At 33.9% G+C, this 27,234-nt stretch overlaps 1 protein-coding gene across 1 annotated transcript in view; it reads left to right on the forward strand.

Annotated features, from left to right (window-relative positions):
* The first annotated feature begins 13,076 nt into the window (after nucleotides 1-13,076).
* The window catches only part of LOC148599826 (uncharacterized), a 32,417-nt gene continuing 18,259 nt past the window's right edge, over nucleotides 13,077-27,234 (forward strand). The window contains exons 1-6 of the mRNA XM_088557746.1: nucleotides 13,077-13,185; nucleotides 16,337-16,511; nucleotides 17,480-17,661; nucleotides 19,684-21,846; nucleotides 22,841-22,911; nucleotides 25,398-25,453. Of these exons, the coding sequence (XP_088413872.1) occupies nucleotides 16,347-16,511; nucleotides 17,480-17,661; nucleotides 19,684-21,846; nucleotides 22,841-22,911; nucleotides 25,398-25,453 (2,637 nt within the window). The 5' untranslated portion in view covers nucleotides 13,077-13,185; nucleotides 16,337-16,346. The remainder of the gene's footprint in view (nucleotides 13,186-16,336; nucleotides 16,512-17,479; nucleotides 17,662-19,683; nucleotides 21,847-22,840; nucleotides 22,912-25,397; nucleotides 25,454-27,234) is intronic.

Genomic DNA, 27,234 nt, shown 5'->3' on the forward strand with positions numbered 1-27,234 from the left:
ATACGAATGAACAACACCTGGTCCTATTGTCACAAACCCGAATTTTTTGGGTCTTATATGAAATTAATCATGCATGCATGGTTTTGCTCGGGTACAGAGAAGAACAGATTATATGCTATTCTCAAAAGTATTATAGTGGGAAAATAGTTTTGACCATAGTAAAGTGAAAATAACCAATGTCCCAGTGGTGAGTCATGGCAGCCATTTTGAAAAGAGAGTCCAGAGTGATTCAAGAAAAAGGGGGTTGCAGGTTGTTATCTGCGCATTTTTACATAAATTTTGAAAGAGATTAACAAAAGTTTTCAATAAAAGGGGGTTCCGATCCCCGGTCCCGGATCCACCATTGGACCCTCCCTTAGTTGCAAACTTATAACTGCATACTAGTATTGCTCGTAGGTATAAAATTGTTTTGCTCTATGGATCGTAATGACCGAGACATTCGAGATAAAGCTTGATAGTGCAAAAGTTATAATTTTGAAATAAATCAAAATTCCAAATTCAAACCGACATGCAAGTCACACTCTTTTTAGCAATTAAGTTTGAGTTATCGTTTTCCTACTTTTTATAAGTCTAATTCATCTTTCTGAGAAGCATGTTTCCATTTCCTTATGCATGTACTTTATCCGATAAAGTTCAACTGTTTTTATGCAAGACTATTTACAACTCATTCTATTAACAGCGACAGCATCAGAAATAAGGGGAGCTGATTATGAGTGACCCAGGAGGAGTTCCATTCCAGTCATTTCCAGTGATGATTTACATTTCACATTAGAAAAGTGTGACGTCTGCTCCTGACTGCAGCGGTTTATCGTAAATATTTCATGCATTCACGGTACATAAAATTATGCATAATACCTGTACAAGTAGACTCGTGCAAATGAGTCCCCAATTAAGGCGCAATTCAAACTTTGTGATACCTCTGACACAAAAGGACACTTACCGTTGAATATGACCTTAAGCATTATTAAAAATTATTATCATCATTATTTTTGTTGTGTTGTTGATGTTGTTGTGTTGTTGTTGTATTGTTGTTGTTGTTGTTTTGTTGTTGTCGTTGTTGTTGGTATGTACGATATATACAAAATGTTGAATTATTTCTCATTCAGTAGCATGGTTTATGACATTTTTTTTCGTATTGTGAAGTACACAGATATACATATGCTAAACACCTTTCACATATTCATTTATGTATGATTGACATAAATAGTCCCTAAAATCCAAAGTTCGGACGGATTTATTGCTTTGACCACAACTATCTTCTATCGCGAATAATTAGAAATTATATGGGTCATCCGTGACATTAGATTTGCGCCTTACATGTATAAAATAGATCATTAAATTAGAACGAAATGAAACTGCACGTGTATTAAATATAAAATTGACCAATTCATGGGTATAATAGATACGCTGTAAAACTTTGTTAGAAGGGGTATTTCATTGGTACTATAACAATGTATCATAGAAAGAAAATAAAAACGTTAAAATATCTAATGAGGTATTATTTTTTTAAAGTTTCAAGATACTGCGTTATTTACCATTTACAAGAATTGGTTCTTTTTTTACATGTTGGATTAAATATACTGGACAGAATAATTTAAGGAGGTATACCTAGGCAAAAGCAACTTAACTCTTGAAAACAGCTATACTTTATTTGAAACAGAAATCTGACAATCTAGGTTAATTTGAAGCTTACATGAGATTTATGTGAAATGATTTACACAACCATACCAATTATTTGTAAGAGTTATAACCCTTACCGTAGGTCTACCTCCTTAAAGGTGTTCGCTGGCTATGTTCAGCCATAATCGTCAGATTTTCGTACTCCTCTGGTTTTATCCATTTCATAGCAATTATATTTTTTGCACTGTGTCCCCTACTTTTCTTTACATAGTTTCATTAAATACACCTTAAAGTGTTATTTGGGAAGTTTTAATGAAATCCTTGTTATTTCTTCAGTTTGTTTTTTAATAGATAACCTATAAAAATCTAGAGAAATCCTTTTCCCGTCTTAGTTACAAAATGCTTTTATCTCAAAAACGAACACACTAACCCATCTATTTTGAATGATCTAAATAGATTTCACAACCCTTTGAAATTCTTGCTATTCTTGAATAAAGCATACCCTAATTGGCATGAATAAGGTACATCTTTAGAAAGCAAACATGTTGATAGTGGCAGGTACAGGAAATATGAGCAGATGATCGCTCGGAACATCCCCCTTTCCTATCATAAAATTCTTCTCTCTGCGACTGGTTGATACGGATTAAACTGAATAAAACGCAATATCAGTTGATATGATAAGGAAAAACATAAACCAGGTGATGAATCAGCGCAATTCAGAACGTACCACGATTAGACACTACGGTCGAAAAAGGGCCACGTTATCCTGGGGCGGAACCATAGATTTTTTTTTAAAGGAGCGTTTCAAAGTGGATTCATTACAAGGAGGGTTCCAGGCTATTTGCTTATTTTGCAAAAATTGAGCACAAATATTTAACACAATTTTTCTATAATAAGAGGTTTCCACGTGAATTTTCTATATTCTATAATAAACAGGCGCCGGTGACGTGTAAGACTGCAATGACATTTTTTTTTCATCAACAGATCAACTCTTTGATTAATACCAGGTTGTGCTCTTTTCATATTTAAGTTTAAAAAAGCAGTGGCGGATCCTTGGGTGCAGTGGATTGGCACCCTTCCTTTTTATTGGAAAAATTGTCATTTTCATGTGTTAAATTGACAAAAAATGGTACAATAATGACCTAGCACTAGTGATTTTCAGTATTTTCTATATTATCAACTAAACTTTTCGAACATAAGAAGACGCTCTAACCACCCCCTCCCTAACCAACCCTGGGGCCTCTCCAAATATACGTATGCAGAGCAAGTAGTGGTTAGCTATGAAACCTCTCAAAGTGGTGTTTCTTTATGCATCCGACGTTTATGATAAAAAAAAAGTACTTGCTGAATTTGCATAATTTTTAATCACATTCTGATAAGATATAACATGGAAAGATTGACATTTTAAAGATTTTCAAATCTATTATGTTCACAGTTTATTGTCTCGGTTATGATAGTATAATTAGGTATATTGAGATGGATTAACAGTCGAGTGCACCTGTGAAAAAAACCGCTCTTTAATTGCATCATATATCATTAGGAAAATGCAATTAGCAATAAATATTTTTTTTAGAGATTGAAGGAATAGTTGTGAAAAAAAGGTTCGATCTGATGAATTTTTTTTTTCATACAGAAAAAGCCTTTTTACCAACTGTTGTTAAACTGATAAAAAAAAACCCTAACAAATATTAATAACATTAAGATATTATGACCTTAAACAGACGGATGTAATATATACAAAAACAGTAAGCCTTCCCAGAAAAAAAATCATCTGGAATTTTCGTAAAATTAGGAATGTGGTCATGTAGAAAGTCTTCTTATCATCTCGTCGGTTTCGACCTTGATGGGCATTTGAAGGTTAATTGGTGACGGTATGAATAAAATGTCTATTTTATATTTTGAAAATGTAGAATCTAGCAAGTTTACTTTATATATACACACTATAACAGTGTGTAAAAAATAATACTTGATAGTATAAAAATAATTTACCAATACATATCATATTACACAAAACAATCTGATAAAGAACAAAATTTTAAAGTACATCGTTAATTGCAGCTTAAAAAAGTAATTATTAAATACAATATTTACAGTAGAACATTTTCAAAGTCAGTATTGCAGTTACTATGTCACTAAAATGTCTAATTATTTCTGTATGTTTATTGCTTGTGAAATGTTTACTAGTTTGAGAGGCAATTACTTATTTTTTTTTTAATTAAACACGACATTCTTGCGGTTAGACGTATATTGTGGAATGAAATGTAAACGAAACAAAGAACTGACAAAGAACCAAAAAAATACAAGCACATCGTTGGTTGCAACGTAAAAAGATATAGTAATGAATTGTCAATTCATATTTAGTAGCATTTTTTTCAGTGTCAACAATATTGTAGCTAATATGTCACACAGATATAAAATTATTTTAGTAAGTTTATCACTCGTAAATTCTTATTTGTTTGAAATGTAGTTTTTTGTTTAATATAAACACAAAATTCTTGCGGTTAGATACTTTTATATGGCGAAATAAATTGAAAACAGAACAAAACACTCTAAAAATTAGAAAACAAACTATGAACCAATTAATGTAGTTGTAATTTTGAACTAAAGTATAAATTGTACAAAACGAAGATCTGGAGTGGACAACCTTGACGCATACCGTCGTTTAATGCATTTGCAATATTCGGACAGATCAAGCTAAGTTTTAGTTAAAAGTATAAATTGTTATATTGTTAATCCTGAGAAATTAAAAAGCAACTGTTTTTTTCCTACCTTGGCCATTGTCCTTTTTAATATCGTGTCCTAAACCAGCAAATAATCATAAGAAGATGGTTTTTTCCTCGGTCCATATAGAATCGATGGATCACATTTTGTACATATTTATGACCGTTTGATTTATTCTTTTCTAGCTTGACTGATCAGTACAAACCATAAAGTAAGCGGTCATTTTACAAATAGTCACCGTATGATTCTCGCCAATCACTCTTGTACATTTTTATGATAAATAATGCAATATATCATTCGTTAATCGAATTATATGCATGTTTATGAATATATATTAATACATGTACATTTGTATATCTAAAATTAGATGTAATTTAATCCAAAACATCGAAATCAGTCAGGCCAGGTTTATTTTTGAAACTTTTATCTCTAGTTCAGAAACAGTTACAGACCACATTTCCAATGTGTGTTTTAAATAGATTGTGTATGAAATTTTGCAAGAGTTATCATTCTTGATTTGGTTGATTTTAGTGGGAGATGAATGTATGGTTTTCTCAAATATATATATATATATATATATATAGCATATGTAGACCAAAACGCATTGCTAATTCGTTGAGTTTGTCTTCATCATGAATCTCCTCTACTATATCTTAAATAATTCTAATTCAAAACGGAAAGAATATTGTAATACACCTTAAAATTGATTTAAACAAAGTCGTTTGTGAAAGCGCCGTCAACGAAAATTTCGATATCACTACACAGAAATTTATAATGCTCTCGGAATCATTCACGTAGACAAAGTTTTCATCTTGACTTCACTGTTTAATACATCCGATATTTTTCCTCTTAATTTATCGTACTTACATTTAAAACACACACGTACATTGGTCAGTGCAATGAAGTCGAACTAATATTTGGATTGATGTAGATCTTTATCTTTTAAGGTGAGTATTACTTCTTTTTGGCATTTTTCGATATCAATATCCTTAACTTTTTGTGAAATATTTGATATCACTACCTCTAAAAATATTTTACAGGTAGACAGGTGCAATTGGTATTTTGGGAGCAAAAATGTTTTGGCGCACTTTATCTACATGTAATTGTTGCAAAAGTACGAAAGCCCATTGAGCTCATTTTCGTAGATTATTTTTTTTTTCTCATTACTTACGCTTTATAACGCGATTTTTTTAGTCTACGAAAATGAGCTCAATTGGCTTTCGTACTTTTGCAATAATGCCCGGCTTCCCACTATTTTCTTTAAAACAGAAAATGAAATAGTGTATATCAAGTGATTGAGTACATAAATAGTTTAGACATTTTTCAACTGCTGTTTTTTTTGTTTTTTTTCGCGTTATGCAGGTGTCACACTGTCCCAAATTTGACAGTGAACGGTTTCACAATTAAGGAATGGTTCAAATTCGAACCTGCTCGTGGAAACCTCGGCCCAATCGTGAGGGCATATTTATTCGTCGTATGACTATTTCTTGAGTCAGCAACTCCGTGAATGATGGCAAAATTTTGGCACACCAATTTATTGCGGAATGAGCTTTGCGAAGGTGCACTATCGTGTGTCCATTACGCCCATAATAAAGCCACCGTGGTGGCGCATGATGTCATCTTTTAATATCGTGTCATCTTCGTCTTTGCTTCATGTGATCATCGATGCATCGGACATTTTGCGCCACACGAAGACAATACGAAGGAAACAAGAAAATGTCCAGTTGTCTGAGGAAGGCAACACTACTACGCGAAGCCCCCGATAAGTCGTATGCAGACTTCGTAATAAAAATAGAATGATGGTATCGAAATAGAGAAGACAGCCAAATTTGTTGTCTTGGTCGTACTAAACATGCCATTGTAACTCGAACATGTAAAAGAATTTATGAAACGCTACTGAGTTTAAAAAAAAAGAGAAAAGTTTCAATCGCAATCTACACAGCCAGATGTGCCACATATGATAATCATATGGTAATCATATGACAATCATATGATATTTAACATATGATAGTCATATGATTATTATATGATTCTTATATGGTAATTTTGGCTTATAAACATATGACAATCATATGTTTGTGAAAAACATGGTTATCATATGATAATCATGCAATAATCATATGTATACCGAAACATACGATTATCATATGGTGCTCGATTTATATGATAATCATATGATAATCATATGATTCTCATGTGTGGCACAATTGCCTGTGTAGTTTTTTTCCAGCATGGTTTTCTTTGATAGTGTAGTACATGTAACTATGAAAAAGAAGGCAGCATCATTGCTTCTTATGAAAAAAAAAAAAGAGAACAGTATGGGCAACTCTTACAGGCACCTTCTTTTACACGTAAAAACGGCCTTATTTACTTTTTCAAATAATGCTATATTGAAATGATAAAAATGTGGTGTCATCCTAAGGGAGACAAAAGTCGAGGCAATTTACAAATTTCTCTACAAGATTTTTAACAAGAGTAGTAGTCCACTCCTTGTAAAAAGCTCAGAATCGCCCAAATAAATAAAACAAAACAAAGGTCTATATGGGTAAGGAAATAGAAGACAGCGCTATGGCTACTACAGCTCGCTTCTAAATGAACTGAAAACAGATGATGGGAAGGCCTTCTACAACTAATCAGACAGAGGAAGGGAAGCCCTTCTACAACTAATCAAGCAGAGGATGGGAATGCCTTCTACAACTAATCAGACAGAGGATGGGGAGGCCTTCTACAGCTAATCAGACAGATGGTGGGAAGGCCTTCTACAACTAATCAGACAGAGGGTGGGAAATTTATTTTGTATAATTTGTGTTAGATGGCTTTGTTGATTGATTGTGGTTTAACGTCCTTAAAGAGACTTTTATACTTTTCAGGACGATAACTTTTGTCCAGTCGAGCAGACCCTGGTGACGCGCCGAGTCTGATATTTCTTATGTAGAGAAGCAACAGGCCGTAGATAGACTTACCATACCATGCGCATTATTTTGACTCCGAGCTAACCAGTTCTATTCCCAAAGTACCACTTACTTGGCGGGGAAGCCCTGATTACCATTTTAAAAAATCTTTGGGGTGACTAGGTCGGAGATCGAACTTTTGATAATGAAACGTCTGAACTTAAAAAAACTTTTACATTTTGTTCAGCATTTTGAAAAATTGGGTCATACAACATTAACATTAAATGGTCCATCATGTGCGATTAAAAAAAATGATTTCATTTCGCAATAAAGTTTGATTTTTTGGACAAAAAAGCAAAAAAAAAAAGAAAAAGAAACTGATTAATCATGACCACAGGTGCTATAAAAGAACATTACAAGATCACGATGGGACAGATGTGCGTTAAGTGAAGCACTGTTCATTCGCAATCTGACATGTAATATTTTCCCTAGTCGAGGACCAACATAGTAAAGATTGGGATATTTTAGCAGATGTCCCTGGATCCGATCTCAACAAATGTAAGCAGAATTCCTAGTAATCTGACTTCGGAAGTTTGCTCCACAGTTTGTCTGATTTTCCAACAAAAAAATTGTGAACGTTTTCATCGACACTTCTCTCCATTTATATATAAAGAGTACATATAACAGCGAAAACGGTCTATATTTGTTCACTTCATAGGCATTAGTGTTAATTCTAGTGAAACTTTCAAAGAAAAAGTGTTATTGACAAGAAAGACATTCGCAGGTTTTAATGTCGGTGAAAAGGTCACTGTACTTTTTTTTAGATTGATCAATTATTTTTACTGGTCTAAATGTTAATTTTATGCGTTTAATACAATTCATTATTTCATATCCCCCCCCCAAAAAAAGAAAAGGCTATGCGAATCAACGCGAGATTTTTTTCAGGTGTATATGGGTAGAATTTGTGAGAATTTTAAAAAGATTTCATGCAAAGAAATTCAACATTTCAGTGTTGCGTACTTACGAATCCGGGCCTGCAATGATCTTCGACCCTTTCGCGTTAATTTTAGCGCAAGGTCACTAGTATTTTTGTTACGTGTATTCATCAATTCACATTTTTTCGATTTCATGGTAATTGTCACCCCAAAAAGAAAATCTAAGCGCCTGAATTGATCAAATATGTTGGGTACATCATTATCTTAATTATGGATGCCAAAAATATGAGTTCTACAGAGTCAGTATGCTGTGAATAAGAATTATGTTTAATACTGAGACCAGTTTCTTAGGAGTAGGGGTAATATTTTTGGCAAATTTTGAAAATTCATTCTTGAAAATTATTTTTTGTGGTTTATTTATGTAGAAAATTAGATTATTAATTTTCAAAATTTGACAATTTTGGAAAAGTGAATAAATTATTACCTGGACCCCACTCTTTTATAGATTTCTAGATCATACGCCCCTGAAATTAACTGTTTTGGATGAAAAACATCATATCATAAGTTAAATATTTATTATTTTTTTTAATAGTATTACGAGTTTCGAATTCATTCAACTCAGATTCGATACTTTCTAAAAGGTTAAAATCGGTAATAAATACTTCTTTACCAAGCACGCGGTATTTAAGGGGATAGAGTGACGGATTGTTTGGTATTGAGAACCATGTGTCCGTGTGAAGAAACATGTCTACTTGTGGACTTATACTCCTTTGAGCTACAAAGATCGAGCTGGTCGATCGTTTGTCCGACTATAAGCGTGAAATATCTACCATTGGTCGTTAAACCATAGTAATCAATCAACCAAATTTTATATCAATGTACAATATGTATGTCACTCGATTACATACATGTACATGTATGTATAAAATTACTTCCCCTCAGGCTAAATTTACAACATTTAATAAACAGTTGGAGAGTTCGCCAATCTCATTAGTGATGTCATATTCACTAATTTGCATATCATTAAGCGTCAAATTGGTTGGCAAATAAACAACTAAATCAACAATTGACAATTTCATGATTAGAGGCTAAAAACCACTAATTCCACTTTCCATAGGCTTCTATGCTAATTTCACAATATTCAATGGCTTCTCTGGACTTTACCTTAACTTTAACCTGCAGAGGACTATATATCAGCATGATTCTACATATGTCAGCTCACAATCCTCAGAATGGCATGTGGGGTTAGCAGACTTGCAGTGCAGTACTGGTCACCGGAAGTGAAGTGTCTATAAATAGCATGGGAAATCCCAGTGTTTTCACAAGATAGGGGTATATTTAAAAATCATTATGGAGATTAGGTTTCACATCACAAGAAGCAAAATGCACCTATAAAATGTACAGAAATGTTTTTCCTTTCAGAAACTGTTTAAATTTTTTAAATAAGATGAGAACTTTTTTCACAGCACTATGAGGAACAGGGGTAATTTCTGCGTAGGACTATTTTTGCGTACGTTCCAAATGCTCATTGGTTGAATTGGTGGTCTGTAACCTTAGAATCTCAATTTTCAAAACTATAACTTTGTTATTTTATATCCAATTTTGGTTCTGTAAAATGTTTCATTTAGATAAAGTAATTCATATTATGTATGTGAATTTATAACTGTTTTACTTGAAAAAATAAATTTGTAGTGATATTTATATGTAAACCTCTATTTTTGTATAAAACTATAATTAAAATCTTATGTACATATAGTCTAATTACTGAATATTTATTTAAAAATTCCATCGATAAAAAGAATTTTATTTGCAATGTTGAGAACCAAAAGATTTTTTCAATTATATATCTTTAAAAATGAAAAAGTTATGATGATTTAAAGTTGACACCCTATGCCAATCAATGGATTTTTTGTGCCAACCAAAACCAAATTACTGGTAAGTGATGACATCACGAAGAACTCTCCTATATCATAGACTCGTAATTTAATTAAAGGTCTCTGACAATATGCATTTTTTTAAATGACTGTAATAATTATTACAAATGTTCAATGCTTCTTGTATTTGTTTTCGCATGGAAGGATACAAGCATTTGAATGGGGTTGGGCCTAGCAGATTTTGGGAAATAAGTATTCAGGCCCTCAAAAAGTTGAAAATAAATTCTGGCCAACACTTCCTGAAAATATTACATTCTTTCTGACCTTAGTCAAGATTCTTCATACAGTGAAGTGGAAATGAATAATCTTGCCGATGTGGTTGAAAAAAGATTTTCAGAGCCGCAAAATTTCAAAAACAATTATTCCGACCTCACAAAGTTTGCTATCAATCTCAAATATTATCTAGGACAGCCTAAATGGCTGTTCAACAGGATATGATTAGACAAAAGCGTTTTAAGGGGTTCCAATTTAATTATCTTATTTTCCATGATATTGTCCGAAATATTCATTTTTTTGTTTTTAAAATAGTAAAAAATCGACTTATCTGTAACCACGCGCTATTGGAACCTGGAGGTTAATAACCGCCACTTTTGTTTTTAAATTTGGATAATCCGTGCATTTAAGGGCATATTTTGACCAATGATAACATTTAATCCCCACTTTCCAAACTCACTGGCTACATACTTGTCATGATATTTTCCTTTTTAACTACTAAGCCTAATTTAGATGTGAAAAAAAATAACTTATGCCTTGAGGAGAAAATTCTTAACTATTTGTTCATCAATTTCAAAGGCTTTAATTGGAGTTACAATGCAAGTTCAGAATATTCTCAGACCAAGGATCTTTATAGTAATATTTAACCCCTTGCTGAGACTTAAATGGTTTTTTTTTTATTAAAGTCTCGTGGCACCTAGGCCATAAATTTAAAATTTCAATTTTTAAAAAAATTTCACTAAGGGGAAATTTGGTACCGACATGAATTATATAACTAAAATGCCAAACTAACTACACATTATTATTAAGGCAATCAGGCAAGAAATTTAACATTGTTACGAAAGGAGTTTGTTTGGTGGCTATTTTTTTTATACCTTATCCTGTCTAATATGAACCCCTCTCGGATTGATTTTTTTTGTTCGATTTATGCAGGTTCTGGTTTAAAACAGGTTCAAAATTGATTCAAACTGACATAAAAACGTAGAAGATTGTTTAGACGGGTTTAACTGTATTGTTTTTAATCATTACACATGTTACAGAGTAATCAAGGGAACCAAGATTCTAGCGGAAATTAAAAAAAAAAACGTAATCCAGGGACAAAGACCAGACATGGAAAACAGACACGCCCAAAACCAATACAATACACACAAGGCAACAAAAGTAAATGAGCAACTCGGACTCCACTAAAAAAATGGGAGCATGGACCAGTGAACGTGGGACAAGCGTCCTCTGTTATTCTAGAAACACCCGCCGAATTGCTCAAATAATCAATGTCATCATTATATGAATCAAAGAACTTGCAAATATATACGTTTTTTTTAAAGAAAATTAGCCTATCCTTGCGATGAAGTAAAAGAATTATTCCACAAAAGGCACAGAATTGAAAACTGGAAGGCTTTAATAGCGTTTAAACATACCCCAACGATGATAAACTAGATTGTAGCATCCAGATATGATGAACTCCCATCTTTAAGAAACTGTAGACATACAACAACATGAAACAACACCTCCAGAAGTAAAACGACAATGTCAAATTCAATTATTGCAAACAATTCGATAGTTTATCGATGTGCAAAATCAATTATTGCAAACAATTCGATAGTTTATCGATGTGCAAAATCAATTATTGCAAACAATTCGATAGTTTATCGATGTGCAAAATCCAAAGGACTTTTATCTCAGGTTTAAATAGCGACCAATGGTCTGATTTTACACATCCATAAATTCTATAAAAAAAAGGTGTTTAATCCTTATAATTCCTAACCCTAACTTATAAAGCGGACATCAAGGGGCAGTGCTCATGTGCATCGCCCATTGGTGTCCAATGTGGACCGACAATACTCTCAAACACGTACTATTTAAAAAAAAAGATAGCCGACGCTGTAAAATTTGTTCTCTATACTTATATAATTTTCTACATTATATTCATGAAATAACACATGGCAACAATATCAATGTTCGATACTGTTCTTTTCGAATGCCACTAAGTTATTAGTATTTGTCCAATTGGGAAACAGAATCGCTATCAGGTGACTTGCGTCTCCATGTATGAGCGTCTATAAGGTCAAAGGGTAAAAAGCGAAACTATACCGACTGCGTCGGACAAAGGCCCTTAGATTAAACAAGAAAAGAAAAAGAGAAAACCAGTATGACTAAGACAGCTAGAATTCTGCCCCTTGTCAAAGGACAAATTACTTTAACTTTGTTCTCTCAACTAAAACACCTAGTTGTCTCAATTGTAAGACTTCTCATCTTGCCTGGACTACAAATATAACAAAAGATGCATGTATTGTGCTACATAAATATTATATAACATGGTATATGACTCTCGATATTGACTGTGTTATTGTGTAATGTCTTATTATGTCATCTGATGAAAATTAATGTTGAATGTAAATGCCCCCTTATTCATATTTCAGATCGAATCGGATCAAGAGAGACCACTCTAATTTCACAAATACCAATTGGACTTACATATTCTTACATAGAATCTTTGTTAAGACTATCAATAAACTGACTTTACACATACATTTATCAATAATACAGATTTAGAGCTTTCGAGTTCTAGCACTCTGTTTCTGGATGATGCACATTATAAATTGGAAATGGAATTTATTATTTAAATGTGTATTAACAACAATGTCGACAAAGCGTCTCGTCGTATTAACACTTCATATTACATGTACGTTTGAAAAGTACGATGAAGATAAGAGGAACGATTTAAATTGGGACCGAGTCGTCTATATTGTACACATGCGCAGATTGAAATTAGCGCGATATTTGAATTTCCGTCTTGTCAAATAATTGAACTACGACTGTTTATTATTTTTGTCATCAGCAATTAGTGAATGATTTGACAATACATTATTGGTAAAGTATTTAAAAGTTAAAGAATAAGTAAAGTATCTACTTGAAGGAGTTGTCAGTATGAACCTTGAATGATCAAGTTACACTAGCAAGCCAAACTTAGGCAAAGCACTTCGGCACATCCATGATCCTGATTTATCCAAATCACCTGCCTGGTCAAAAAGTAGTTTTACCTTCTTTTGATATTTCCCTGAGTCAGTGGGACATAAAAAAAACCAGCTTTTTAGTATAAATGCCTCAGTATGCGTCATGTTTACTGGTAAGGGTCATCTTGCATTCTCATAGTCCGAATTTCTTCTGCTTCTACTTCTACAATCTCCTGTCAGACCAACATCAACAGGCTCAGATAATGTCACTTATCTCAATGCATGCTATGTACAAATTCCAAACCTAATTAAACTAGTGAATTTAAAAAAATAAACAATAAGAGTGAGTTTAAAAATTGTAAGTTGAAATGGCTGTTGAAATCAACTGAGTCACTCATAACAGTGCTCATTGGTGTCCTGTTCCATAATTTGATGGTTCTTGGAAAGAAAGATTGTTGTCTGACTTGTAACCGACAGTGAGGAATTTGGAAGGTTAATTAGTGTATGTTTCAGGACTGTCTGAGAGGTGGAATCAACCAGTCTGTTTTAGTGATGGCAACTAGCAAATAATTGCTTTTGTGTAACATTATTTAATTAGAATCTTGTGTCTGGTCTTCTATGAGCTAGGCTTCTCTAATTTAAATGTTGTATGATGTATTGTGGTACCTGTTTGTCACAAACCTAGCTGCACGTCTCTGACCCTGCAACCCTCCTCTTATTTATTTGAATATTGATATGTCGGGTTGGGGTCAGAACGATGTGTCATTCATAAAGTTGGAGATTCAGCTGGACTGTGGCGTACTGCCCTTCAGCTGCTTGTAACGACTTTCAAGTTGAAATTGTGCAAGTCACACTTACCTAGTTGATTTTGGAATCATTTTCCTGTATGCTGATACCATATTTGCTTCAAAATTTTTTTATTGAAATTTTGATAATTTTCCACGAGAGACCCTGTTTTGTTGACATTTTGAATCGTATTAGAGAGTAGGCGGAGCTTGTTAGTTTTGGAAGGAATCGTCAATCTGCTCACCCAAATTTTATTCCTTGATGAAAATTGTTGTATGAAAGCTTATTTTTGAGAGCAAAATATCAGCAGTCTGTTAGATGTTTTTCCTTAAATTTTGGGCATGAACTTGTTCCACGGGAGAGGAAACAATCAGTGGACGAGAACTACTCATTGACCAATATAAAAAATCAGTGATCATTCCAGACCATGTTCTGCATGGTGCACAAAAAGTGCAGCATGTGGTCCCATCTGGCACCCAGTATATAAGGTGATCTCTGAATTGCCTGATTTTTTTCGGTTCTGTGTCCACTGTGTATCTGTTATTTAAAAGGCCAATGGCCTTGACAGTTTCGTCCTTAACATGTCTCATGAAAAACAAAAAGTTAAAACTTTTCTTGGGTCAAAAACGATTTATGGAAACCACAGGCAGACAAGGGACACAATGGTTTCTCCTGATCCTTTTGATGGGATCCAGTAAATTTCAGATGAGCCAACCAGCTGAAAACAAACACATGGCCAGGGAACCTAGAGAATTTCAAGTGAAGATGAAACTGTTCAACTTCATTGTCCATGGGCCTGGGCCGGGTTGGATACAATCCCAATAAGAACAGAAAGATTCTTAAGTGGAGCTGCAACATCCATCAGAATTACAATTTGAATCAAGACAGTGCCATAATAAAAAAACAACATATACATGTACTAGTATTTCGTTTTAATCATTTTGAGTGTATGTATACCTCAGTCTGTTATCTCTCATCTAAAATTAAACTATAAAGTCTATACAAACCTGGTTGAAAATCACCTGTTATCTAAAAATGACCCCTTATACTACCATATTGGCTCCCTTTATTCTGAAAACTACCCCGTTTAGCTGTCAAGGGGGCCAGTGACCCCCTTTTGCAATTTTCTGGAATGAACACTGAAAAATGTATGTGGACTTTATCACTGACAATGTCACTGCTGCATTTCAAAATCTTTAAAAATAATGGGTCTGGAATCTTAAATGCATTACTTTCCAGGTAGGGGAACATGAATTGATGAAGGGGTAGCATGCTGACTGGAAGGAGAGCATCACACATCTGTAATTTTCTTTCATTTCAACCATTTTTTTCTGGGAAGTTCTCTATGCTTGTGTACATTGTATAAGTAACAATAACTCATTTGGTAATGAATTGTTCATTCCATATAAGAATAAAGATGACTGAATTGACAACAATAGCTGTTTCAGGAGAGACTTTTCAAGACAAGAGAAAATCAATTTAAAAAATACCATTGTGACTTGAACTGCAATTTCATGCCTTTGTTAATTGTCATCACATCCTGTTGGCAAAATTTCACAAATTTCACCATGACTGCATTATTTAAAGTATGTTAAAATGAAATTGGAAGCAGTTATACTTCTGAAAAGTATATTTTATTAAGGTTTTTGGATTTATACACCGGGTTTTCAGTTATTCAAGGTACCCACACTAGACAGGGAAATTAGATGCTTGCAACAAAGAATGTAAAATAACCAAAATAACACATTCAACTTTAAAGAAACAAAAGTAAATCTGCAACCTGGTGTCAATTTCACAAAAAAGATATAAGTGTAACGTAAGTTATGATGTCACAACCTAAAATAGCATTGTGATATCATAATTTAAGATCAACGTCACACTTTTGACTTTTTGTGAAGTCGATGCCTCCACTAAATACTGAAGAAATGACCAAACATGTAGACATTCCTTACACATGTATGCATACTACATGTATTTTCTTCTCAATCAAAAACAAATGTCTTACTATTTATACCTAAGTTTTTGAGACATACTCATTAAGTTACAGTCGACTCCACTTAATCGCATATCGCTTTATTGCATATTTCGGTTATTAGCATAATTTTCTCCTGCACAAAACCATTTCCTATTATTCTATTAGGGAAAAAATCGCTTATTTGCATAAGCCTTGCAGGTGCATTTCGGTTTATTGCATAGAGAATTTTGCCTCATCCAGGCTATGCAATTAAGCGGAATCTACTGTATTGTCATTAATAATACCAGAATTTTTTTGGTATTTTTAGGTAGATTGGGATGGATTCTAGTAATTTGATGGAGTTTTCCATGCTGGAAGATGAAGAAAACCAGTTTAGAGCACCACCTTTAACACAGACCCCAGTAGTGAAAAACTCCATTTTAAAGCCTTCCACTAAAGATAATTTAATTCAGCTGGCTACACCTATACATAAAAACTTAAAGGTAAAAAAGTTATGCATAAAAATGTAGATACTAGTCATTCAGCTGAGTTTTCACTTACTATATGTACTGTATAATAATTTATTAAATTTTTCTGTTGCTTAGAAAATATGATTCAAATTGACAATCTGAATTTTCGTATTCAAATCTGGATTTTTCAAGTTCAAATCTGGATTTTTATGAAACCAAAAATACAAATGTTTTGTACGTAAAATGCAAAAACTACTGTTAAAAATATACCATTAAACTCGCATAATGTAGCTTAAGCTTTCATAATCCTGGAAAAAACCTTGATATAGTGATAAGGGTGTCCTTTCTTCCATTATGCAGAGAGAGACCCATCTCTTATCAGTTGCTCTTCTTACTCTACTGAATAGAATTCAATGAAACTCACAGAATCTTTACTCAGGGTTTGACACTTAACTTTTCCCAGTAGGTAGATCACAAGACTTTCTGATAGATAAATTAGGAAGTTCTCAAAATTATTTTGCAGGACTGTCCTTAGGACTATAAAAATTTTAAGAATGAACTTAGGTAGTCCAAGGAACTACCAATTAAAATTTCAAGGTAGTCCTCTCTCAGATTTAGTGGGCACAGGACTACCAGACCACTGTAGGTGTTGTACCCTGTGTACTACGAATATACATGTTTCCATTGTGCACCTTCTGTTTTAGATTTTGATCAAAATCAATTTGGGGGTTTCACATAGCAAACCATGGACTCCGTCATTTGTGAATATGGGGACATAGGTGGACCCATCTCTTATCTGTTACTCCTCCTATACCACTGAATGGAATTGAATGAAACTTTCACAGAACTTTTATTACATATTCCCATTGTGCACCTCTTATTTTAGATGTTGATCCAAATCAGTTTGGATGTCAAAAGGTACATGTTTTCAAATATAGGAGTGAGGGTATCAATTAAGTGAGCATGTACAGACACATTGTGACTTTCTTAAACTGTTTCAGGTTAAATTCCAGACCCCACAGACAGTCAAAGTCACTCCCACACGATATGAACAGATAAGAGAATTAGACGATAAAGAAAATTGGGTGGAGAGAACAACAGTTGTACTGAAGACAGACCATGAAGACAATGTCAAAAATGCACAAACAGTTCTCCTGGAACTCATAGATCAAGTCATTGATAGGTATCATGTGACAGTCATGTGATTTGTACAGCAATTATTTATGTTCCTGCAGGGGTTCAATTCAATGCTGGCCAAGGTCAAGAGTTCTAGGTCATGGACTTTTTTTACATCCTTAATGAAAGATCCACCAAAAGAAAACAAATGGTCTTCAATAAGAAATATAAAGTAGATTAGGTCCAGAACCAAGACAAATAAATTTAAATGATCTTGCATCTGAAATTGAGGGTCACGGAGGGTCCCCAAAGGTGCTGATTTGAACCCCTGAATACAAGTAGTGTTTAAGATTAGATATACAAGAAAAAAAATCTGTACTTAAATTTTCGTTTATTTATTTTCCTGGAAAAGTTCTTCTCATCACTGTATATATTCACAAAAATAAATATGCCATGAGAAATGTACAATTGAGGTACATGTAAATGTAATAGGATGTCTATATTAGACCAAGGGCAAGGGACATAAGTCTTGAAATCATTTATACGTTTGTATCAAATTCAGTTTCACCAAAGCCTATCAAGCTTTCATTTGAAACAGAATTAAATCAAGTTACTTTGATGCTTACATGAGATTGATGTAAAATGCAGATTGCAAATGTTCCAAAGATTTCAAAGAGTTGTGTCCCTTTACCTAGGTCTACCTCTTTAAGCAAATTTTCAGGCCATTCACTGATACTTTTAGGATAACCTAAATTTATTTTTCAATGTTGCTTTGTTCTGGTTTCATACAGTATTTCTCACTGATTATATTACATTGAAATCTTCATGGGCAGGGCTCATGCTACTGGGCGATTCGGGCGAAATATTCGCCCTCAGACGACACCAAAAGCGAAGTGAAGTCGCCCTCTCATTTTCAGACATCGCCCATGATTGGGACTGTTCTCCATCTTTTAGCAATATTTGGACCAGAGTTATCTCTCTTCCAATAACAATTCAAACAAAAATGGCGCCCATTCGAGAAAATGAATTGTAAAAAATTTCAAAATCTATCAAATTAAGGGTTGCAAGCAAGTATTGTAATCAGCTTTTTGTTTCATATGTTTAAGACAGGATATGGAATGAACATTCTTCACATTAGCTTATGATAATTAATGATTTACCATTCACGTTTCATTACGAAACTTAAACTTATCTCAGTTGATAATTCGGTAGAAAACCAGAAACGTTTCTTTTGATCTTCACGTTTCATAACAGGACAGAAAATTCTCCATTTCAACGGCACATTTCTTAAGATTGAGACGAGTTCGTATCGACCACTACCTACCATATGTGTCAATAAAGTTTGTCTTGATTTGTCGGTAATAAATTTTTAACATGATGATTGATACTTTTCATTAACTTATATGCAGAGACTGGATATTTGAACAAGAAATCATTATGGATTTAGTGGGATTAAGAAAAAAAACAGAACAAAAAGAAAATTCCAACATAATGTCACTGCCTGAAATTTTCTATTCCAGTGTTGCTAAAAAAGACAAAATTAATAGGACAATACACTTCAAGAAGTTTTGCTTTGCTCAATCATGTATTAATTTTGCTGTAATAAATTTGGTAAGGGGTAGATGTATAGATAAAAAATTTAATTTCATGAATATATGATACAGTCAATCATTCAGTCAGCAGGCTGATTTCATTTTGTCCAAAATATTTAGTTACTTAATATGTAGCTAAAACGAAAAGTATATGAAAATGCTTGCTTATATTGTGTGCATGTAAGTAACATATAACACATAATTTTAAGAAGCATTAGTAAAAGATGGGTGTACACATTCACTTCTCCCTGTTCATCCCCACTTCTCCCTAGTGTCTCTGAAAGAGAAGTCACTTCTCCCTGTTTTTCTCAAGTAGCTTGAGCCCTGAATGGGAAAGTTTAGCATGGTTATTGGTAGCTTACCATGCCTTTTTTTTCTGTTATAATCTGCAATACTGTCTCCATAAAACATGGGATGGACTTCTGTGATTATGATAATATCAACTGGGATGCACACAAGTTTACGTAACTTATGTTTTTTTATTTTTTCCTTTTTAGTTGTGAGGCCAAGAGAAATGCTTTGAATGTAAGTTCAGAAGCACTATCATCAGAGTCAACTGCAAATGAAACATTGACAGAAACAAACGAAGATACAACAACACAAGATCCTCCAAGCACTGGGGAAAATTTGCCTTCTGAAACTGAAAATAATTGTCCAAGTTCGCCACCAATCATCTCTAAAACAGGTGCTTATACAATCGACTTGGAAAATCTTGATAATATCAACCCTTTCCAAACTTCAGCGGGTCTTGCTTTATCACCACCTGTAAAACCGGCTCACGATAAAGATAAAGGTCCTGGTGAGCCGAAAGTTAGGAGTGAATTAGAAAAAGAAGATGTCTCGAAATTAGACAACATTGCCGACATAACGTTTTCAGAAAATAAGACCATAGATGGTTCTGAAACCATTTTATTTGGCGATGGTGACACCACTGTCATTGAAAACAAGGGAGGTAATTCAGCTGATATTACCATTGTTGAGAATGCTGGGAAATCTGAGTTGGAAAACACTATTGTTGAGAATTCAAGTCAAGCAGATGTTGATGTTGATTTTGAGAATATCACTGATCCATTTTCAACAAAGAAGCAGTTGTTGAATTCACCACTTGCAGGTCCAAGTGGAAATTTAGGGAAGGTTGAGAACCCTTTTGCTGCATTGAAGTCTGATCTAGTAGATGACAATGCTAAAGAACAGCAAGATTTGCTTGCAGAGGAAACTGCTGACCCTTTTACCTCAAAGTCAAAGGTAGCAAATTCGCCATTGGGCAAGAAATGTGATGAAAGACCAACCACACAGGTTCCGACTGGGTTGGATGAGGAAAATCCTTTTGCTACAAAATCAAGTGTCGTAAATTCACCTAAAATTGATGTTGATCCATTTGCTACAAAATCCAATATTGCCAACTCTCCAAAAGTCGATGTTGATCCTTTTGCCACTAAAAGCAAAGTTTCAAATTCACCTGCAGTGGAAAATAACTCTGCCACTTTAAATATTGATAAAAACACATCTGATACCAAACCAAAAGACGTTAATACTGCATGTAAAGCTGAAACAGTTTTGGAGGGTAATAAATCTGAAGTACTAAAGTCACCAGTAAAACGAGATACAGAAAATTTAATTACTAAATCACCATCAGTATCAACTGAAGATAACCCTTTTATGTCAAAGTCTAAAGTGGCCAATTCACCAGGTATAGATTTGGAAGAAAACCCATTTTCAACAAAGTCAAACGTGGTAAATTCACCAGCTATTGGTTTGGAAGAAAACCCATTTTCAACAAAGTCAACAGTGGTAAATTCACCAGCTATTGGTTTGGAAGAAAACCCATTCTCAACCAAGTCGAAAGTGGTAAATTCACCAACAATAGATTTAGAGAAAAATCCATTTGAAATGAAATCAAAAGTGACAAATTCACCAGCTACAAATTTGGAGAAAAACCAATTTGCTACAAAAACTAATGTAGCCAACTCTCCATCAGTAAATCCAGATGCAAACCCTTTTGCAACCAAGTCAAAGGTACCAAATTCTCCTGCCATTATAGAGGAAAATTCATTTGCTTCCAAGTCAAAAGTTGCCAACTCTCCAGAGAAAACAGAGCTTGATGACCCATTTGCTACCAAGTCAAAAGTTGCCAACTCTCCAGAGAAAACAGAGCTGGATGACGCATTTGCTACCAAGTCAAAAGTTTCCAACTCTCTAGAGAAAACAGAGCTTGATGACCCATTTGCTACCAAGTCAAAAGTTGCCAACTCTCCAGAGAAAACAGAGCTGGATGACCCATTTGCTACCAAGTCAAAAGTTGCCAACTCTCCAGAGAAAACAGAGCTGGATGACCCATTTGCTACCAAGTCAAAAGTTGCCAACTCTCCAGAGAAAACAGAGCTGGATGACCCATTTGCAACAAAGTCAAAAATTGGAAACTCACCATCCATTGATTCTGTAGAAAATCCATTTATCACAAAAAGTAAAGTTGTTCAGTCACCAACAAAAGAGGAACTTGATCCCTTTACTTCTAGAACAAATAATCCAAATTCTGCCTCTGGAACTTCTGAAGAGAATCCTTTTATTACCAAGTCTAGAGTTGCAGACTCACCTGGATCAGGAGATAAAAAAACAATGGAAGATAATGTACCTGGAAATGAAATGGGAGTTACATCAAGGTATGTATGTTGATTCCACCAGGAAAGCAATTATTATTTTTTCCTTTTTTGGCACTCCTTCATTTTTCAAACCTCACTTTTTTGTCCCCCTTGGGGCGTTGGGAGTGGACATGGAAATGTAGGGCATCTGTCTGTCCATCTGTCCATGTTTTCTGGACCTTTTTTTTTTGTTAAGCTTATTTTTAGCATGTGGCCTATTATGAAGAGTTACAGATTAAGTTCGACTTTGGTTACAGTTGAATGATTATTATGGAAGTTATGGCCGTTGGACTAATAAAATTTCAGTGAATTTACAGTTTTTCACACTTTTTTGTAATGCATTTACCAATTGATTTTATCTTTTGTATGTAGTCTCACTATGAAAAGTTGCAGATTAAGTTCGACTTTGGTCATGGTTGATTGATTTTTATGGAAGTTATGGCCCTTGGACTTAAAATTTTTTTAGTGAATTTACAGTTTTCCACACTTTTTATTTTGCGGGGGACATTGGAACACTTCTTTTATTAGTAAGTGAAAAAAATGATTCACCTTCCCTATTTCCTAAAAAGTAACTTCACCATCCTGTGTGAAAAGGGTAAAGCATGCTAAATCTGCTAGGAGGGTTAGGGCATCCCCCAAGAAAATTTTAGAAGTAAAATCCTGCATTCTGAGTATTCCTGGGGCTGGAGATGTTTTCATTGCTTGAGGGTAATGTGAATTATCAGCAAAAAAGTACCATACTTTCCCAACACAAAGTTTTAATTATAACATTACTTTCCCATGCAAAATTTCACTTTCCCTTGACACTGGAAGTGGGAATCTTTGTCCTCAGAAGAAAACTCTCCTCATAATATTTTCTGGCTACCAACATTGAAAATCACAATTCAAAATTATTGTACAAAAATATATGGGTAATGTATATGTCATAATGGGATTTTAATGAGAAAGTACCAACATGTTTCAACTTTCAGTTTTACATTGAAGATATTTTCCATTTTTTTCTCCGTTTGAGCAGGGCACCAACAGCTACCAACAACGTTGAAGCTTTGGGAATTGATGAGGACCAGTTTAAACCTGCTACTGATGGTTAGTTATATAAATAGAATTAAAAAAGCAAAGCTTTTGATTGAATTTGCCATTTCTGAATTTTAAATACAATGTATGTAGAGGGAAAATTCACAGTGAAATTTCATTTCCTGATGTTTTCTGTGTTAAATGCCATCTTACATGTAAGCCCTAATTATGGTTTTCATATTTGTTCATGCCATTCCTAACAGGTTTATTGCCAATTTGGATTCTTAAAAAAATGTCTTTTTCCTTAATTTGTGAAAGCACGACTCAAAACACAGTATGTTCTGGTTCTGTTTGCGATTTTTTTTTTCAATTTCTCTATGTAGAAAACTATCCAAAGCAACCCAGTTAAAGCATTTATAGTGTGCATTTGCTATAAAAACAGTTTTATGTATAAAATGTCAGAATTATATTTCCATTTTATTTTACCTCTCTGTGTCAGATCAAATGTGATATAATACTGTGGATAAATTAAACTTCTTGATATTCACTGAATGTTCACGATAACATAAGGGGTTTTAGTCCCCTATCGACTTTAGCCGAAGAGAACTTTAGATTTGTATGTTCGTCCCTCTGTCTCTCTGTCTGGGAAAAAATGACAACACTTTCTGTCTTGCCTGCGCCGAAAGTCATGGAAGGCGACACTTAGGTTTTGCTTTTCCAGCGACGGAATGTTAAGTTTTCTGATATGTTCAATTAAACATGAACCCCTTATGTTAGGACAGTTATGTTTTTTGCACAGATGCATTTACCATCACTGCATCACAAATTCATGCCAAGTTTTACACATATAACCCTGCAGTCATAGTCTATTGACTTAGAAAAAAAATTAATGTTAAAAGTTCGATGCTAAGTTTTCTGATAAGTTCATTTAAACATGAACTCCTTATGCTAGGTCAATGATATTTGGTGTACAGATGCATTACCATCATTGCAATTCATGTCAATTCTATGCATATACCCTGCAGTCTTGGTCTGTTGACTTAGAAAAGTTTAACATGAAGGCTTCTTCTAGTTCATATAGACATTTTTATTTGAATTCCATCTTTACTTAAATCCCTACTACCTCAATGTGATGCAATAAAAAAACAATTGATTCCCAGCTACTTATATTTTTGCCTTTCATAATCTTATTATTTCAGAAAGAATTTTCTACTTGAAGTATTTCACATCTTTAATTTGTCAGATATTCCAATTCCTCAGTCCTTTCCTATTTCATAATATTATATACATTTAGTCATCAAACATATTGTAATTATCTGACAACTTTTTATACCCTGTCACAGGAAGTGGCAAGGTATTTTGTGATGGCCTCCAGAAAAGTTTAGTTGAGTGTTCATCCATATGTTGTCTAGTGCATTTTGTAGTGCTAACACAAAAATGATAATTTTATAATTTCATATTATTGTACAAAATATAAAAGCAACACAAAAAAAATAATATTTAACAAACACATCATTATATTGACAATATTGAACAGGTGAGACTTATCTCTGTAATAACAGTTTATTTTCTAAACGTTTGCAGATATTGAGCTGATTTTTGGTACTAGTATGTGAGTCAACCTTGATGAGTTAAGATCAAGCTGAGTTATGACCCTTGAAAATTGGCCAAAATTTAAGTCTTCCACACTTTTCTTCTAAATGCTTTCAGATATTGAGCTGGTTTTTGGTATGTGAGTCTACCCTTTTGAGTTTAAGTTTTCCACACATTTTTTCTAAATGCTGATTTTTGGTATGTGAGTCTACCCAGATGAGTAACAGATCAAGTTCACATTTCATTTTGCTTTGCTGATTTTTTCCAAAGTTACCTACTCAGTTTTACGCAATTTTTTCTAATAAAAACCTATTAACATTATCTCAATGTGACAATATGTTAATATAACAAAGACCGGATAATTATTCATCTTGATTGATATTGAATATGAAACCTAATCTGTCCAATTGTCAGGTGCATAAAACTTTGAAATCTGTATCTGTTCAGTCTTTCCGAAGGTTCAGTTTTTTTTCCATGCCATTCAGTCCTGTGATGACATACTATTTTCAGGATTGAACCAAGTTTTACCATCCATTTTGACCTGTATCAAGAATGACTAATATCGGAAATTTTCCAGACTTCTGGTATGGTGTTCTGGATTTTTTTACCCGTCCTGTCACATTTTCACCGGTGATATCTGACAAACCTTCAGAAAGACTGTCTGCTAAATGGATATGAACATCTTTCTTTTCTTGGTCCATGTCCCTTTCTTCTGTTCAAAATCAAGGTTATTCCTCAGTTTGTCGTTTATACTTGATGATCCAAGGTAGTATTTGGTTCAGTGACATAAACAGCTGGTAGTTGACTATGTATTGTTTTGCAATACTCTCAGAATGGTGTTTCACAAGAAAGTTAAAGCAAGCTGCAGTTTTGTAATAATATTATAAATACATTTATCACAATTTATATAAAATTTTGATGATGTATTTTGCAGTAATTCATACCTTGATTTTTTTCTACTTTAGTTTTCAATGACACAGCAGCATGGGATGCCCTTGAAAACTTTGGTTCTTCATCTAATGTAAGTTTTTGATAATAGGCTAAACCCTTATGTCAAGTTAAATCAGATTGATAAATAATCCGACAATTGTGGAATAGGTTGAATTCATTACTCAAATGTGAAAGCAATGTTTACAAAATGCATGAGGTCACATGACTTCAATGATAGATTTTACATGACCAAAATTGACCAATCTCTCAACAAGTTATGGTCACATTTGTTTTGTGTTGAAACTCAGCATGCCCAAATGGCAGAACCAACACCAAATGGATGGATTGTTTTTAAATTTGGTATGTGGCTTTATATAGGCCAGGTGTATATTGCAAGGGATTTTTATATGCCGTCTTAAGACAGGATGTATTATGGTATACTGTTGTCTCTCTGTCTGTTTGTCCGTTGTCAACACTTCGGACAATAACTCAAAGCACTTTCACCAACTTTTATGAAACTTTGGTGAATTGTTCATATCTATTGACGTAAGCTCCCTTTCGATTTTTATAAATTTCAGATTTTTCATTTCCATGTTATGAATTTTTATGCTTAAAAAAAAAGGCTGAAATGGCCAAGGAAATTTATTCGTTGAAAAATTGATGAAAACGGACCATTTGTTATGATGATCGACTAATCAGTGATGTCACTAAGTTTTTAAGTAGCTGGCTAATTAGATAAAGTAGGTGGCGAACCCGCCCATTACGGCAGGCGGTCCGGGGGCCGCTGAAGGCCCCCGGAAGCTCTGGGGTAAATGGTGCAATATCCTGCATTCTAGGGCTCTCCTGGGCCATTGTACAGGACAATAAGATTACAATTTTTATACAAGTTTCTGTTAGTTAAGCCTAAAAAATGTGATATTTTTTAAAAATTTTGAACAAATTGTTTATTATTGAAAAGTTCCCCATTGCATAGACCCTTCTTTTTTCCACTTAAGACAAGTGACAACAAAGTCAGAATCCAATGGGAACAAAGTCCAAGGAGCAAAATCAAAGGGGAAAATCAAATAGACAAGTTACGAATCCATGACTGCACACACAATGTACAGATCAACTGGTGAAATCGTCACATTCATGCACAAAGTAATATTACTGTCTAAATAAAATAAATTGTTTTGCTAACTAGCATAATTAACCGCTCCCATATCAATCTTTTCTCTCATTACACACTTGAACCATCAATCGATCCAATCTTGTTGAAAATTTTGTTTTGACAAAAATGGCACTTGTCATACCCAATGACCTTGCTAGTATTTTATCGAATTAAAATAAGATATTAAATATCATCGATAATATGATTGTTAATTTATATCTACCATTGTCACTGTCTGTCTTTTTGGCCTTAGCTGGCCCTGGTGACAAAAAACTACAGATAGATTATTGTCCCTGTGTCACAGGCTTTGACCTTTTACGGCCCAACATGTTGCTTTTTGCTGACCGGAAATGAAGTATTTTTAGTTCGGTAAAAATAAGAAAGTCTATATTTAGAAACAGGGAAAAAACGCGGACTATTTATTTTAGCAACCGAACAATGCATTAAAGTTACACCGATGCGTGCAATCTTTAATATTTGTGGATGAATATTGTCAGTATATTATATAAAGAGGGTCTTGAAGAATATTTCATGAATTTTATTTTTGTGGGGTACGAAAGTAGCCGGCGATTTTTGCCGGCTGCCGGCTTCTAATGACATCCCTGCTAATAAATATAATAGGTACTTGGTAACCTTGTGTTTTGAACAAGATAGAAATTTATGGGTGAAAAATCAAGACAACAAACTTAAACTTGAGGTAGCCTTGATAGTGCCAAATTTTT

The sequence above is a fragment of the Perna viridis genome, chromosome 13, assembly GCF_037379345.1.
Source record: "Perna viridis isolate PV_CMFRI_1.1 ecotype Kerala chromosome 13, ASM3737934v1, whole genome shotgun sequence".
NCBI classification, from domain to species: Eukaryota; Metazoa; Mollusca; class Bivalvia; order Mytilida; family Mytilidae; genus Perna; species Perna viridis.